We start from the raw sequence: 17154 nt of genomic DNA on the forward strand, positions 1-17154 counted from the left end.
GAATTTTATTTTAAATTGCTATTAAAAAGAGTGATAGAAAAGTAAAATGACTGAGATTTTTTCTCATATCCAACAAAGGCAAAGATGATAATTAATGGATATAAATAGTTGATTCTGGAGGGACTACAGAAAGATTACCACTTTAATATGCTCATGGTGGAACCATAAATTGGTCCAGTCATTGAAAAGCAATTTGGAATTAAGCTTAAGAAACAAAAAAGTAAAATGTTCATCTCCTTTGACCAGAGATACCATTGCTTAGGCATATACCTGAAGATCAAAAACGAGAATCATAGGAAAGAATAAAAACTTTAGTCCTTGATTTGTCAAGGACTAGATGCCTTCAGTATTCTTGCTATAGTAATCATTGGTGCTGTGGCCAGGTAACATGCTTGGGAAAGGCTAGATAACAGAATATAGATAATAAATGTAAAAATTTAAATAGAAATTTAAAAAAGAAATAATGTGGCATGATTGCATGATAAAATGTCATTTTAAACTTTTCAGTCCTTAATTCTAAAAGCATTCAATATTTTGCAATGGTTTGTGGTTTCTCTAGTTTTTTTCAGTTAACCTTCAAGTCATTCATCAATGAAACCAGACAATCAGAGTGTAGAAATTGCTTACTAGTCCGAGTTATGGTGTGGGGACTTACTCGTATCGTTTAGGATCAGATGAGTGCAAGTTAATCATTCATGGGCCATGTAACCCTTCCCCTGCACTTTGCCGTCTGTTCTCTTTTAAAGTGCTGTCACAGGAAAACTCAGAGATAACATAATTTTGTAGACTGTTTCAATTGAGCAAGTGACAACTTCTAATTCTATTATATAACATAACCATATGGGATAAAAGCCTGTTACTCTAAAATAATAATAAAGGAGAATTAAGACTAAAACCAATTATGGAAAACCTCTAATTTGACAAAGTTATTAGTCCATCAAGAATCAGTGTGACATAGTAGATAGGATTGGAGTTAGGAAGACCTGAATTCAAGTTCCACTTCTGAATAATAATAATAGCTAATACTTTATAACATTTATTATATGTCAGGCACTGTGCTAAATAAGCATTTTACAATTATTATCTTATTTAATCCTCACAAATAACACAGGAGGTAGCTGCTATCATTTTACTGATGAGGAAACTGAGGCAAAGAGGTTAAATCACTAAATTTGCACAGCAAATAAATTGTCTGAGGCCAGATTCAAACTGAGGTCTTCAGACTCCAGACCTAACTGCCCCATGTGTCATCTGAATACATTATTTCTAACTGTGCCACCCTAATCAGATCACTTATGCTCCCCATGCCCCAGATGATACCCCAAGATTTTAAAGTTTCAGAGAAGCTGCTCTACATTGTTAAAGGCAGTTTCCTCACCAAGTCATCTTCCTCAGTTAAATCATAGGTCTAGTCCAATCTAAAATATTAGTGTCTTTATCTTGTGTTTATCTGGGCATAAAAAACAATGAGAAAGAAGCAGGACTAAAAATTTTGGTTTTCCCCTTTAATTTTAGACCAGCAAGCAAAATGGCAGATCCTTAAAGAAGAGGGCTCAAGATTTCCTGTTGAAATGGAGCTTCTTTGGGGCTCGAGTCATGCATAACCTGACCTTGAACAACGCCTCCAGCTTTGGTATCCTCTCAGCTTTGGGAAACCTCTCTGAAATGTATTGTCTGCTTAGTGCAACAGCTGCATTGATCACTCACAAGTGCCTGATTCTTATCCTTTTCTTGCACCCTTTGTGTTATATGGAAGTGTAATAGTGTATCTATTTGGGTTTAGATTTGTGTGTGTGTGTGTGTGTGTTTGAAAGAAAAAGGAAAGTGGAAGTTAGGTGGCTCAGTGGATTGAGAGTCAGTCTCAGAGATGGGAGGTCCTGGGTTCAAATCTATTGTCAGACATTTCCTACCTGTGTGACCCTTGACAAGTTACTTAACCCCCATTGCCTAGCCCTTAACACTCTTCTGCCTTGGGATCAATACACAGTATTGATTCTAAGACAAGGTAAGGGTTTAAAAAAAAAAAGGAAAAGAGAGGCCACAAATTTTCCATGTCATTGTGAACGCAGCATGGGAGCCACCTGCTTTTGGTTGTGTATCCAAAATGCTGCTCTTCAGGAATCAGGGAATCCTAGAATGTCAGAGTTGTTGAGGACATTAGTAGCCATCTAGTCAAACCCACATGGGAAAAGAATGCCCTTGATTATCTGTGGGTCAAGGCTTCAGGACTCAGAGTCTTTGGAGAGCTCCCTGAAGGAGTCAGAGAGAAGAGACACACAGACCTATTTCTAGATATTTCTGATTAGAAATGAAATCATCTTTTGATACTTAAATTACCTGGAGGTGGCAGCAAATCTGAAAGTTATGTCTTTCCAAAATTGAGTACTTCTATTTATTTTTCTTCTTGACATAATTTCAGTGAGATGATGAATATCAGCCTGTAACTCACAGGGTCAGAAAGCTGCTTAGGGCACTGAGAAATTGTGGCATATTTAGCAACCTACAGAAAGTATGTGGCAGAGGCAGGACTGGGCAATCCTGATTCTAAGGCTAGCTCTCTAGCTGCTATTTCATTCAAATTCTTTGAACTTGATATTATTCATAAGGTATTGTTGTTTGTTTTTGAAATCCTCATAAGATCCTCAAGGGGAGGGAATATTTTAGGTTTTATTTCTTTGCATCTTTGGTAGCTGGCATCTAGAATGGTGCCTGTCACACAGGAGGCATATGTTAAATGCTTATGAATATAATTGAATTAAAATATAACACCTAAAATAATTTGACTATGAAAATATTTTAATGGTTCATTGAAAGCAAAGAAAAGGTTAGCCTGTCAGTTGAATTTCTAAAAAGGTTAGAGAAGTCATATGTATGGAGATTAATTAAAATTTTGCTTTTATTGTTTAGAACATTATTCTCATATTTACTTTTTAGTGATTTCTAAGATTACACTGCACTAATACTCATCATTCAACTGATGGGTGATTTAAAGATGCAGCAAAAGCTTTCCAGTATATGATATTACTTTCTTTCCCTATGTAATATAACTACGAATGAAATGAAAAACGAAAGATAAAATTTTAAATTGGAAAGGAATCTTTCTTGATATTTTCTTCAAGATTATGTTGACAATTGTCTAATTATTTGGTACAAAGTAAACAGGAATAGTATAGAACTGGCTCCATTCTCTGGCAGTTAAAGCTTATCTTCCTCTCATGTGTGCCTCTTCAAGAATAAAGTATGTCTCACTTTCATCGGTATTTCACTTTGATGTAATTAGGGCCCAGAGAGCTTGAGGGACAGTAAACACACAGAACTAGGTGGGCCAGGACAAAGAAAGATTAGAGTTTCAGGTTAGGCATGTTGGTCTTGGCAGGTCATTTAAAGTCCAACGATTATTTGTTTATTTCGCTTGCTCCTTGTAAAGTGTTGAAAGATGGTCATGGAGATAACTTTGCTGCACTCATTTCTCCCTTTCTCACTTCATTCTATTTTTCCTTTCCTCCTCCCTTCTCCACCTTTTTCTTCACACAAGGTTCTTTTCATTTGATCCGAATGCTTTTGGACGAATATATTCTACTAGCCATGGAGACACAGTTTAACAATGACAAAGAGCAAGAGTTGCAGAATTTATTGGAAAAGTATATGAAGAATTCAGGTAACTCAAGAAATGCCTGTAGTTTACCTTTTGACTTTATATCCTACATTTCAAATTTTTAAAGGGAAAAACCAAATGGGCTTGAGAAACAAAAAATTTCGGAGTACCTTGGAATGCTTTCTTGGCTGACATATAAAATGCTTACATGAACTGTGTTTATATCCTGAATTCTGTTGCTTATTACTTATATGACCTGGGACAAATACCTTAACCTCTCTGGACCCGTTTCCTGATCTCTAAAAACCAAGTGGTTAGACAGGTTGGATTCTGTAATCTCTTCCAACTCAAAATCTATGATTCTTTTAAATGATAGGTTGGTTAATTCATTCAAAAAAGACTTGAATGTCTATATGCAAGGCATTATGTTGGGAAATCGGTGTTTGGGGTAAGAATGGAGAAAGGAGGGAATAAAACATTATGAGGCATAGTTTGAGTCCTCAATTTCTTTATACTTTAGGAGGAGAGAGAAGATACAGATTCCATTAACAATGGAAGTATGCTCTAACCATCATCTGAGTAGTATATGCCATTTATAGGAGAGCTGCTTAGATAGATAGATAGTTTATAGTTCAGTAATATATACATGGATAGGAGTGGGAGAATATTATGAAGACTTTATTAATATTTGTTGCCCCAAGTTAAATCATTGCTTAGAAGAGTGAGAAATAACTTCCTTTAAGGGTGATATATGTTTTATGATATCTATAACTATATCTATAACTAATCAATGCCTTAAGGGTAGCAATGGGAAGGAAGAAATACAGAAAATGCTGTAGCTCGGAAAGCCAGCCTTGGAATCAGGAAGACTTGAGTTCAAGCCTTGCCTTTGACAAGTACTTAGATGGCTAGCCATCTATAAATTTCTTAACTCTTTAGAGTCCCCAAGCAGTTTTCTAAAACAATAACTTGTCTGCATTCTTATGGGGAGTTCTTACAAAAGAAATTCCCTTTGATGATAAATAAATGAATCTTGAAACCTCCACTCTGCCTCCCCCCAACAAAAAATGGAGAAAAGGACCAATTTGCTCTGATTTTTAATGGGACATTTCTTCAAAACCTTGAATTAAATTTTCTAACTATCAGGTACTTTCCTACTTTTTGACCTGATGCCATAGACTGTCTAACTAAGAGAATGGGATTTTTCTTGTCTTAATTTTTCCAGATGCAAGCAAAGCTGCCTTCACTGCATCACCAAGCTCTTGCTTTCTGGCCAACCGAAATAAAGGGAGCAATGTTTCTAGTGATGCATCAGTTAAGAATGAATGTCTTGCTGAGGCAAATTATGTTTCTCTGCCCTCCAACCAGCCTGGTGTCTTGCCTTCTGCTTTACATTCTTTCTCTCCCGGGGATACAGAAACTATGCAGCTTACAGGTACAGTATAAAATATCCAAGAATGATATCTTACTATACTTCAATAAATGATTTTTATCTCCTTTCCAATTCTCTTTCCTAAAACTATTCAACTCCATGATTCTGAGAATAAGAAAGATTTAACCTAATTTATTTGGAGCCCAATAAACATTTTATTGAATAATAGCAGTTGCCATTAATACTCATTATAATGACTGTTACTATCATTTATATAATTACATAATTGCTCTTAATAACTTACATAATTATCCTATCCTACAAGGAGATTTTATCTTAATTGTTGCACAAAGAGACCAAGCTTTCATCTATAAAATATAATTCAAACATAATTCAGAGGTAGTGGGGTGGGAGAAAGGGGAAGAGGCAGACTCAGCGATTTAGTTATTACAGTGCCTACAAATATTAAATTCCTGCCTTAACTGATTCTAGCCATACTATATCTCCATTCTCAATAAAAATTTTTCTCCAAACTAGTTTCTTTTGTTCATTTTTTTTTGGCTAGCCTAGGCTCCCATGGTTGATGAAATGGCTAGTGGCTAGAGCTGATTAATGGATAATAATAATGGTGTTTTATATTCATATACTTTAAAAATCACTTTCATATATATTATCTCCTTTGATTAACATAATAGTCCTTTGAGGAAGAAAGGAATTGTTTATGCCTCCCATTTTGGAAACTGACAGAAAGTTTAGTGACTTGCTCAGGGTAATAAACTAGTTAATAGCAGAGATAGAATTTTATACATAAGACATTGCTCTTTCAATGAACACCTTGATGCCTATATTGAAGATTCTAGGCAAACATTCTGCTATGACTTTTTGTATGTAATGGCCTTATGAATTTCAATAGTACCAAGTAGTACTAGTAGTAGAATAATGGAAATCTAAGTACCCCCATTTTGAATGATTTTGCCAACTTCAATGGCATTTGTTTGAAGTAAAAGAATAGAAACGTATCTAAAAGCTAGGTTATTCAATTCAGGTGTTTGAATAAATGTCCCATTAAAAATCAGGGTTAATTGGTCTTTCCTACCTCTCATTTTTGGAGGGATAAGGGCTTCCAGATTCATGGATCCTTTATTACGAAGAACTTTCAATAAAATATAGATTCCAAGGGGATATAATGCTGTGGCCAATTGAATGAGTATGACCATGAGCTTACTTAGTAGTCAGTATCACAATATCATAGAACTGAAAGCAGCCTCAGAGGCTATCTAGTCTAAGCCCTATCCACACCACAATTTCCTCTGCAATATACCCATGATATTGCTTATCCAATCTGTGTTTGAAGAACTTTTACAAAAAGAATTTCACTGATTCCCAAGGCAACCCATTTCACCTTTGGGCAGCTTTAATTACTAGAAAGTACTTCTCAATATCAAGTTTAAATCAGATTTTTTATGTCCTCCCAGATGGCCCTACTAGAGCCATGAAGAACAAGTTCAATCCTTCTTCCTCATGTCATCTTCTCAAGTAATTGAAGATGGTTATAATATCCCCAAACAAAATAAAATCACCCTATAAAACTACATCACTTCCCAAGGCTCCTTGATATACATTATATATTACTTTCAAATATGAACAGAGTTATTGAAATAATGTGAAATTTTACATAAGGTTCTAGCCATAGGAGTTAAATCAGTTGTAAATGAAAGTCTGAAAGAAATTGTTCTGCATCTCTTACTTGGTGAACAATGCACTCTGCAGGCTTCCTTTCCTTTTGATTCGAAGGTAATACTTTCCTTGTCATTCTTCATGCTTATGCATGTAGATTTCCTTGATAAATGTAAGATTTATGAAATATTACTAGTGACTTCATTTTTTAAACCTTGATGCATTAAGTTTCCCCAGTTCTGGGAAAAAGCCTACTCTAGTGATTTCTCCATATAGAACTTCATAATGATGTTCCCATAATTTTGCCTTCTTCCAGGTCCAGTAGAGCTATCTCAGAGTACTGGTCACTTGGTGACACCACCCATTTCTCCAGCCATGGTCAGCAGAGGAAGTGTCATCAACCAGGGGCCAATGGCTGGGAGACCACCCAGTGTTGGTCAGGTGTTATCTGCTCAGTCTCACTGCTCATCATACCCAGAGCCCCTGTACCAGACTCTCTCACAATCGAACCAGAACTATTATGGGACCAGCCCCAACTACCAGACCATGTTCCGAGCCCAGACTCACACACCAGCAGGAATCTATCACCACAGGGCTGAACACAGTCGGTTTATGGCCCTGAGTGAACAACAGCTTTCTAGAGACTATTTCAGTAACAGCTGTGCTGTATCTCCATACAATACCAGGTCACCTTCAAACTATGGACCATCCTCAACCATGCAGGATGCACACAGTATGCAGTTTCTAAATAATGGAAGTTTCAATTTCCTGAGTAATACAGGGGCAAATGGCTGCCAAGGATCTTCATATCCTCCTAATGCACCTAACGGTATTGGGGAATTTTAAAGAACATTCCTTTATTTTCTTATGCTGGTTTCATGCTCTGAGAAAGATGAAGTATATGTTTAACCAGAATGATTGATTGAGACAGGTCTCCCGAATGACTGAAAACATGCTAGTTCTACCTATTACTGAGTCTTGCAAATTTCTGGTGACAGTTAACTTGGTTAATCTCTTTGTCCCTCATGAAGATGCATCCTAAGTGGCTTGGCTAATCTTGTTACCCTTCTAAGTACCATTTTTTTGATCAAAGAAAAAAATCATGTCAAAACTATGATCCAGGGACCAAACCATAAATAGAAATCAAGAAGTTGTTTCTCCTGAAGAAGCTTCTGTGCACTAAAAAATGATTTGCCACTTAATTCCTTAAGGTTTTAGTTATTGCGATGCTATTCTTTGGAAATAGGGATAGATATTATTCCCTAATTTTCAGATTAGAAGATGATTAGAATCAAATGGATTGCCTAGGGATAAGAAATAAACTGATGAAGAAACTGTTCAGAACCTTAATTTTCAATATGGTGACCCATCTATACGCTATCCCATCTCCCAAGATTAGGCTTGGAATGGTTATAATCTACCCTCCAGTAACACTAACTTTGTAACATCTTGTGTCACTTTTTTTTTATCTCTGACACATAATAAAAACTTTTAAAAATCACTCATTCAACACTAAATACCTATTATGTACAATCACTCTACTACATGTTTCAGGGCATATATAAATAAATGAGAGAAGATTTTTAGCCTTTATGAAATTTATAATCTAGTAAACGTCATTTTGATAACTCTTCTTTGAAATTAACTTCTTAATACATAAATGTAGCTCCTGTTAATGTTATCTAAGGGCGCATCCCTATATTAACCAGAAACTCTTTCTAGAATCTAAAATAATGAACCTAAGCCTTCTTTCTTCATATATCCCCAAATCCTCTGATTTTAGTGCAGTAAAAAAGAATTCCAGATTAAAAAACTAGAAGGGATACCAGATGCCAATCTAGTCTCCCTACTTCCCTTTTCTAATTGAGAAAATAGAAACACAAAAAGGTTATGATTTCTCCAAATAGCACAGGGAGATTAAGTGATGTGGGCAAGGTTTGTTTATATATATATATATATTCATATATATACTATTATACATAATATTTACATGTTATATATAATTATAACATGTTATATATATACAACAATAAAATATAAATTCACATATATAATATATCACATATGTGTTTATATCATCAGAGGTGAGATTTGAATGTAGAGCTATTTTTGCTTCCATACTACCACTGCTCCAGAGATGTATAGACCAAAGACAAAAGCTATAACAAAGATAAAATAGTAGTAGCAATGTTGAAAAGAATTAGAGGTCTTTATTCCTATAATTAAGGAGAATTCTGCCATATTTTAATACTTGTCCCCCTTCCACCTTCATTCAGGACCATGGATTAATACATTGTCAAACTGTCACTCTTTCTGTCAATAGGATATTATGGAAGCAATGTAAACTACACAGAGTCTCATAGGCTTGGATCAATGGTTGACCAGCATGTGTCTGTCATCAGCAGTGTAAGCAGCATTCGCTCATTGCCCCCATATAATGACATCCATGATCCCCTGAACATCTTAGATGACAGTAGTCGAAAACAAGCAAGTTCATATTATACAGACACATCTTCTTCAGTTGGCTGTCGGACTCCAACAATAGGTAAATTTTTGAGCAGATTTTTATATAAAAATATATACATCAATCCACATCTTTATATATATGCAAAAATGGGAATATGGGAATGGGTGATGCCAGCTGCCTTTTGAGCTCTCACAAGATCCTTTCCTGAAGGAAAGAAGACATAAACAGGAGACCCCATAGGAGACTATACACACAAATATAGAACACATTTCTTTGGCCTAAGGAATGTTGTGTGTGGGAAAATGTGTGAGGAGAACACAAATTATTTTCTTTCTATGTGCTAAGTTGCCATTCACAGTTAAAGATATTGTGGGCAAAACCATCTGTAGAGGTGATGTTTTCTAGTAGTTGATGATGAAGTTTTCTAGTACTTATTTTCATAGAAGGTAAATGGCATGTAGTCTAAGCAGGTAAGATTTATATATTCATGAGAAACCAAATAGACAAAATATCAAAATTAAGTTTGGCATTTTGTCATAGAAATGGGGGTTTGGTCCACAATAAAGATATATAAATATTGCCTCTATCACATATCTGAAATATATAAATGCACATATAATTTATATATTATATATAAATTTTTATATAAAAATATACATTTTATGTATATGGATTTCAGTTTTTGACAAGACCCATGTTTTTATTTGTATGAGGAACTTTCAATAAGGAGGTTCCTTTTTATTGAATAGATCAACGCCTCTCTCTACAATTTACAATCCAAGAGAGTTACCTAGGAGTAATGAAGGATATATCAGAGATATATACAAGGCATAGGACTTAACTAAGGTCTTTCTAATCTAGCTCTCTAACCACATTGACTCTACCAGTGCATGGTCTTAAGAAGAAAGATCCTATAATTTAGAATTGGCATTAGATTGAGGTCATATGTATACTAGGGCATTTAGAGGAACCACCCTATTTGAGAACATGTAGGAAATTTACTAGAAATGCACCTTTTTTCCTACAGTTGTCAAGGAAGATACCAGGTAACAGATTAAATCCCAGAAATGTTCATTTTTGTTCTAGCATTTCCAGAGTAACAGAGTACATGACATCCTCAGAATGCTGCCTGGGGCCATCTTGTTTTTTGTCAGCAAGGAGGAGGAGGACATGCCATGATCTCCTTTGTGTCCGTGTCCCCTCTTGTTGTCTGGCAAAGCTATTAGTTTGTTTAGCAGGACAGCCAGAAGTGATATAACAATTGATTAAAGCTACTACTGACTGGCCTGATGTTCATTAAGAGCTCAGCAAACCAGTGAAATGGCTGGAAAGAGGAAGAGAGAGAGCAATCTCCTCCCTCCAACTCTACATTTTTATGTGGCCCATCACTATTTCTGAGTCTCATTAGCACAAAATTCCTGCATTCAGTCCTACTTCAGACCATCACAGGGGAGAAGGATGTTAGCTCACAGTCACTGAAAAAGAAAAAATGTCATTAGTCACTTCTACCTTCACCTACTCAATGTGGTCTTTTAACAGTCTAAGAGGAAGCACTTTTTGCTTTCCTGTGACTGGCACAGATTGAGCTCCAGACAGTGTCTAGCAACTCATCTCCTGCTCTCTGCAAATGGCCATTACTTCTAGATTATTTTAATGAAGCAGAAAATATGGCTCTAGGAAGTTTCCTCATCAAGAGAGACTAAAATGTACAGGGTTGCCATTGAAACTGTTTGTTCTATCTACATATAGAGATAGTGGCACCTTTGATGGAATGAATGTAAGGGGTGCACACAGCTATATGTGTCTGCAGTGCAGAATCAACTGATGAACAAAATGAGTTTTGGCAAGATAAAGAGAAACCAAAGAGGAGGTTAAGTAGTATAAAATGAAATGGGTATTTTAGACTGTTCCCAACTCTTTGCAGTTACATAGCCCAGCTATGGGAAATGTTAGCAGGATACTAGACCTAGAAGGTTTCCTAGAGACTATCCAGCCTCCATTTCCTTCTCAGAAAAGTGAACTGACCTGTGTAAAACCACATGTAGGTTGGATTCAGTTTCTTTGACTGCAATCCAGCTTTTACCATTATATTAGAAGAATGATGGAAAAGCTCAGTTCATGAGGCTATTGGTGTCTCAGGCTAGAAGGCAGGACCTGGAGTCAGGAGGACTTAAGCTTAGATCTGGCCCCAGAGCTGTATTAGCTGGGTGGCTTTGGGAAAGAGAGAACTTCTGTTTGCCTCAGTTTCCTCAGGCATAAAAATGGGGATAATAATAGCACCTATCCTCCAGGGTTGTTGTGAGTATGAAATGAGATAAAATTTGTAAAAATACTTAGCATTGTGCCTGGTCCTTAGTAGGTGCTATATAAATGCTTCTTCTTTCCCTCCATTCGCCAGACATTTAAAAGTGTCTATTATGTATAAAACACTATGCTGGATACTGGAAGGGAAGAGTCATACATATATACATGGAGAGAAATTGAGAGACGTGTTTGAGCCACTGACTCGAAAGGTTACTAGCTCTTCAACCATGGTAAAGTTGCCTCAAAACGGGAATAATCATACTTTTACTACTTACTTAGAGTTTTTGTGAGTTCAGTCTTGTAAAACTTAACATTTCTTAGAAATATGAGTCAATACTGAAGGGCATGACAGTTAAAGAAGAAAAGAAAATGTGAACAGAATCCACTGATAGTGATTGTTTTTTTCCCCTCTTACAGCCTCCAACATGTCAACAGTAATTCCAGCGTCTTCATCTCAGTGTATGTTTGGAACTTCTAATCAATACCCAGCTCAGGAATCTCTGGAATCCCAGGGAACGAATAGTAGAGAAATAGTGTCATCTTTGCCACCAATCAATACTGTCTTTATGGGAACGGCAGCTGGAGGGACCTAGACCAGAAAATGTGGTGGGTTCATTTTAAGAACATTCTCGACTCCACTGGTCCAAAGACCATTATTCCCTCAGCTTTCTAAGCGAGGAGAGAAAATAGACTCTGCTGTAGCCGGACACTATTCTTGAAGTCACTTCACTGAGAAGCAATAACAAAAGACTGGACAATCTACCTACTCATCAGAAAACAGACACCTTGCAAAGAGAACATTGCACATGAATCATTTCATATGACTTCTTATTAACAGTTGTAGCTTCAAGCTTCGACAAAATAATAGAATTCGTAGGGATTTGGAAAAAAATGTCCATTATGGAGAATTGACATTTCCCTTCCTAACTTATTGAAAATGTATATGCTGCCACTGTTTTGTCTTTTCTTTCTCTTCCTCATTCTCCTTTATTTTTTCAGAGAGGAAAAGTTTATTTAATGCCTATACACTATCCTTTATTTATTAGAATCAGAGAATCACTGTTTACGATCTTTTATTTGACAAATAGTCAAATGTATGTGTTCTACCTCCTATGGAAATGTTTACAAAGTTGAGTCTTGATTCAATTCAGCCTATGCCAAAGTTGCTTGACTTTCAAATTTCTCTTGTGCTTTTAGTAGGTTGGTTTCTGTTACATAAGAGTGGCTTTATCTATGTAACTATCTAAGAGACCAGTGCTTTCTACATGTTTATATGAAATGAAAAGATGAGGAGAAATAAAATAGGGGAATGTAAGGAAATATTTCAAAAGTTGAAATGTTTTGATATGCTCATTCTGTTTGCTGTCATGGATGGTACCATTTTTAGACAATGCAGCTGTGGGTTATTTTAGCAAACAGATGTGCTCAATGGCTAGAATTTATTCTGTAGTATGTAAAGTAGAACATGAGAAGCATTTGAAAAGTTCTATGGAAAATTCAAGGAAAGGAAAATAAGGCCAACCAATGCTGTCTGCCTTAAGCAACCATCTGTAAGTTGGAGCCAACATACATGAAGTAGGTGTGATAGAAACTTATGAAATTAGTTAATATTTGGAGTAATTTCTAATGGAGAAGGGTGTGGGGGCATGCAAACAAAGGTTAACTCAAAATTTGTTAAAAACAATTTTACTTATCTCGTTATTTATAATTGTTAAACAATTTGATACACAATTTACATGATTTCATTTATTTTCCTTTTCTATATGTCTTGGTATAAAAGGCAGGCTCTGTAATTGGTAGAATCTGTTGAGAAACTCCCATTAACCTTATAGTCTTCTGATCTTTTCTGCCAAATCTTTTTATAGAGCAGTGAACCCTGTCTTATATTAACTATGAAAAGGATGAACACAAAATATAAGTTCCAGGAATGTAACAAGCATTTCTAACAACTCAAAATGTTAATTTAAAATTAAGTTTTAATTTGTATTGAGTCAGGTTGTGCCTTATCATTTTTGCGGGGAGAGTAGTTTCAGACATGAGGTTTCCTCAGTGTGAGAGAGCTCCTGGTATGGAAAAACCCATCTACTTATGCAGGCCAGTCTGTAACTAGTCTTAGAGAATTGCCTGGAATAGAAAAAGGTTAAATGACACTTTTAAATAAGTGATTGTATGCACAGTGTCAGGACTTGAACCTAGGTCTTCCTGCCTTCAAGACTAGACCTTTATCCACTGACCAACTTTGCCTCATAAATAAAATTCTAATTATCAATTTATACTAATCAACAAGCATTTATTGAGGGTCTACGCTGTGCTCAGCATCAAGTATGAGGCATGATCTCTTTTTCCTCTTTTCCCCAAAGAAATTCACAGTCTACATAAAAAAGATAAGATGAGAATGTAGCATAATAGTGGAAAGGACCAAAGATTAATTATTTTGTCACTTAGCTGTGTGACTTTGGACACTTAACTTTCCTATGTCTTAGTTTTCTCATCCATAAATTGAGAAAATTGAACTAGATTATATCTAAAGTCCCCCAAATCTGTGAGTCTATGAAACTAATATAGACAAGAAAAAGACAAATACAATTAAGTGATTAGAACCTGCAATATAGTCTCTTAAGCAATGTAGGAATTCAGAGGAAGAGGGAGATAAGGGAAGACAAAAGTAGTTAGGGAAAGCTTTCTGAAACATACATCCCTTGAACTGGATTGAAAGTCAGCCATTCAGCACATTAAATGCTAACATTTTATTGATGTCTTCTGGAGTAGTTATCATGGGATATGGTTCTTCCTTCACTTCAAAGAGGACCAATGCAATGGATTTAAATGAGGTGAAGTTATACAAAGTTATCAACCTCACGCTCTCTTCCAGAGTCATTGAAGTATAGTGGCAAGAGAAGTCAGGACAACTGTCAATGACCTGGGATACAGTGGATGACCTTAGTGTCTTTGATGTCTGACCAAGCTCTAAGTACTCTGCAGCTAATGCTTCATTTGCCTTCGTGGCTGTTGGAACAAATTGTTCTCATTTGCCCATTCCACTAGAGGATGTCTTCACATGCTTGAGGTAGACATTCCCCAAACTCACCAAAGGGTCTGAGGCCTTTCAGTTACCCTCAACCTGGTTTAGGCTGTTTACCAAGATGGTTTTTACCAGGGTATATCCAGAATACAAAGATAAAAATAAAATAATTCTTACTTTCCAGAAGCTTATGTTCTACATAGGGGAAACAACATCAAAATAAATGTATTCAAAGTAATTTCAGGCTGCAGTATTAGGGAGAGGATGGGGGCTTTAAAAGGACTTATGTAGGAGGGAGCAGTTGAATTGAGCTTTCTCAATTGTAGAATTGTAGATTCTAGGAGTTCTATAAGACATAAGTAAGTAGGGAGAGAATTGTAGCCTTGGAGGGACAACCTGTTCAAAAGGCACAGAAGTTTAGAGATGGAGTATTAGGAGGGTAAAGTACCTGAGGGGGAATAATAAAAAATGAGTCTATCAAAATAGGTTAGAGCTAGCTTACAATAGGATTTCAATGCCAAACAGAGGAATATAAACTTTGTCCCAATGTCATTAGAGAGCCACTGAGCTTTTTGATTAAGAGGGTGATATGGTTACGTCTATGTTTTAGGAATATCAATTTGGTAACTGAGGAAGATGGATCTAAGAGAACAGAGACTGGAGAGAGGGAGAACCATTAGGAGGTTATCAGAGTAGTCCAGTTGAGAGATATTTAGGATCTAGATTAGAAGAGTGACTGTGTTAATGGACAGAAGATGATGGATGGGAGAGATCTGAAGATAGAATTAATAAGACTCAAATAGTGATTGGTTATGGGGAATAAGACAAAAGAAGAACTGAGGAGAACTAGGGGATTTTGAATCTAGATAACTGTAAGGATGATGATATCATCCACAGAAATTGGGAAATTAAGAGAATGCATTAGTTTAGGGTGAAAGCTAATCCTTCCTTCCTTCCTTCCTTCCTTCCTTCCTTCCTTCCTTCCTTCCTTCCTTCCTTCCTTCCTTCCTTCCTTCCTTCCTTCCTTCCTTCCTTCCTGCCTTCCTGCCTTCCTTCCTGCCTTCCTGCCTTCCTTCCTTCTTTTCTTCCTTCCTACCTTCCTTCCTTCCTGCCTTCCTTCTTTCCACATTAACTGCCTAGAACACCCTGCTGTAAATGCTTGACTGAATCTAAAGAAAAATATAGGTGCTAGATATGTAGATAAAGGAATAATTTTCATAGAGATGATCATCAAAACCATGGAAGATGGTGCAATGAGAGAGAAAGGAGCAGTGGGACAGGGATGGTCTAGAAAAATGGTCAACAGTGTCAAATGCTGCAGAGTGGTCAAGAAGAAAGAGAAAAGTAAAGCACTGTGCTAGGACCTGGAGATATAAAGACAAAATAGTAAGTCTCTGCCTCAAGGAGTCATCATTCTATTGGAGTTTACTTTCAGTCATGGTAGATAACATCATGACAGATAATACACTCAGCAATATATTCATACATAAACCTTTATATTGGTAGCACATTTTGTGTGTGTACATTTATTATAGAAGTAGCTCAGTGACACATATTGAGAACTGTTCTTGGGATGAAAAACAATTGGGTTCAAGTACTGTTTCAAGTATTCACATTCTTTCCAAGTAAATGCTACCGTTGTTCAGTCATTTCAATTATGTCTGACTGTGAGTCCATTTGGAATTTTCTAGGCAAAGACACAAGAGTGGTTCATCATTTTCTTCTGCTCATTTTATAGATGAAGAAACTAAGGCAAACAGGATAAAGTGACTTGTCCAGGGTCACACAGCTAATAAGTGTCTAAGGTTAGATTTGAACTCAGGAATATGTCTTCCTGACTCCAGGCCATGTATTCTATCCACTGTGCCAAGTGAGTGACAAGCCATTTAACCTCTCAGTGCTCCAAGCAATAGCCCAGGACTATAAATTACACACTATGTGCCAATCTGCAGTGATGGAATTCTGCTTTGGTAGGAGTTTTCATCATGAAGAGTCTTTTATATCAGTTAAATCACAGGTTCAATCTCCTTCCTTCCCACAAAATTATATTGTTTTTAAATGAGGCAAACAGGAACAAAGGAGTTAAATTTTCCTAATGCCATGTCAAATTAACTATGTTAGAGATGGACATAGCTTAATCCCTATCAATAAATCCCTAGAGTGCACCATTCCCTGAGTTATACATTTTGGTGGTTAGCTCAATAAAAATAAAAGAACAGATAAGTGCATCAATTAGGTGGATCTTTGTATAGTTAAGAGATGAAAAGATTGGTAAAACTGGGAGTAAAAGTCACCTGAATCAATACGATAGAACCATAAGGATGGATGAATCATATGGCTATCTTCAGTTCCCTACCTCCATAAAAGGACTGCACTGAAGCTGTCAGAGGCTAGGAGGGAGGAGAGGGGGAAGAAAAAAGAGGATTATGTTACCTTTCTTACTATCACATTCCTGTGTGATTCACAGGCTTTAAAATGAGTTTCCCCAAACATTTAACTCCAAGTGTTTAACTGAGTTATAAAGTAGCAGAACTGAACCAAAAAACCTAGCTTTCTATGACTCCATTCATATCCTTTTTCCATTATGTCATTCAAATCCTTCACGGTAATTTTGAATTTTAGTTCCCTTTAGCAAGGAACTAGCCATGTCACCCAGTTTACTCTCCTATTATATTTACCAAATCATTAAAAAAATTCTCAAGTAATCCTGAACCAAA

At 36.3% G+C, this 17154-nt stretch overlaps 1 protein-coding gene across 1 annotated transcript in view; it reads left to right on the forward strand.

The window, feature by feature from the left end:
* RFX6 (regulatory factor X6) overlaps positions 1-16404 on the forward strand; it is a 69985-nt gene extending 53581 nt beyond the window's left edge. The window contains exons 14-19 of the mRNA XM_001379577.4: positions 1516-1633; positions 3536-3658; positions 4821-5030; positions 6961-7473; positions 8968-9189; positions 11833-16404. Coding sequence (XP_001379614.1) covers positions 1516-1633; positions 3536-3658; positions 4821-5030; positions 6961-7473; positions 8968-9189; positions 11833-12008 — 1362 coding nt within the window. The 3' untranslated portion in view covers positions 12009-16404. The remainder of the gene's footprint in view (positions 1-1515; positions 1634-3535; positions 3659-4820; positions 5031-6960; positions 7474-8967; positions 9190-11832) is intronic.
* Positions 16405-17154: the final 750 nt, after the last annotated feature.

Source organism: Monodelphis domestica, chromosome 2 (assembly GCF_027887165.1).
Source record: "Monodelphis domestica isolate mMonDom1 chromosome 2, mMonDom1.pri, whole genome shotgun sequence".
In the NCBI taxonomy this organism is placed as follows: Eukaryota; Metazoa; Chordata; class Mammalia; order Didelphimorphia; family Didelphidae; genus Monodelphis; species Monodelphis domestica.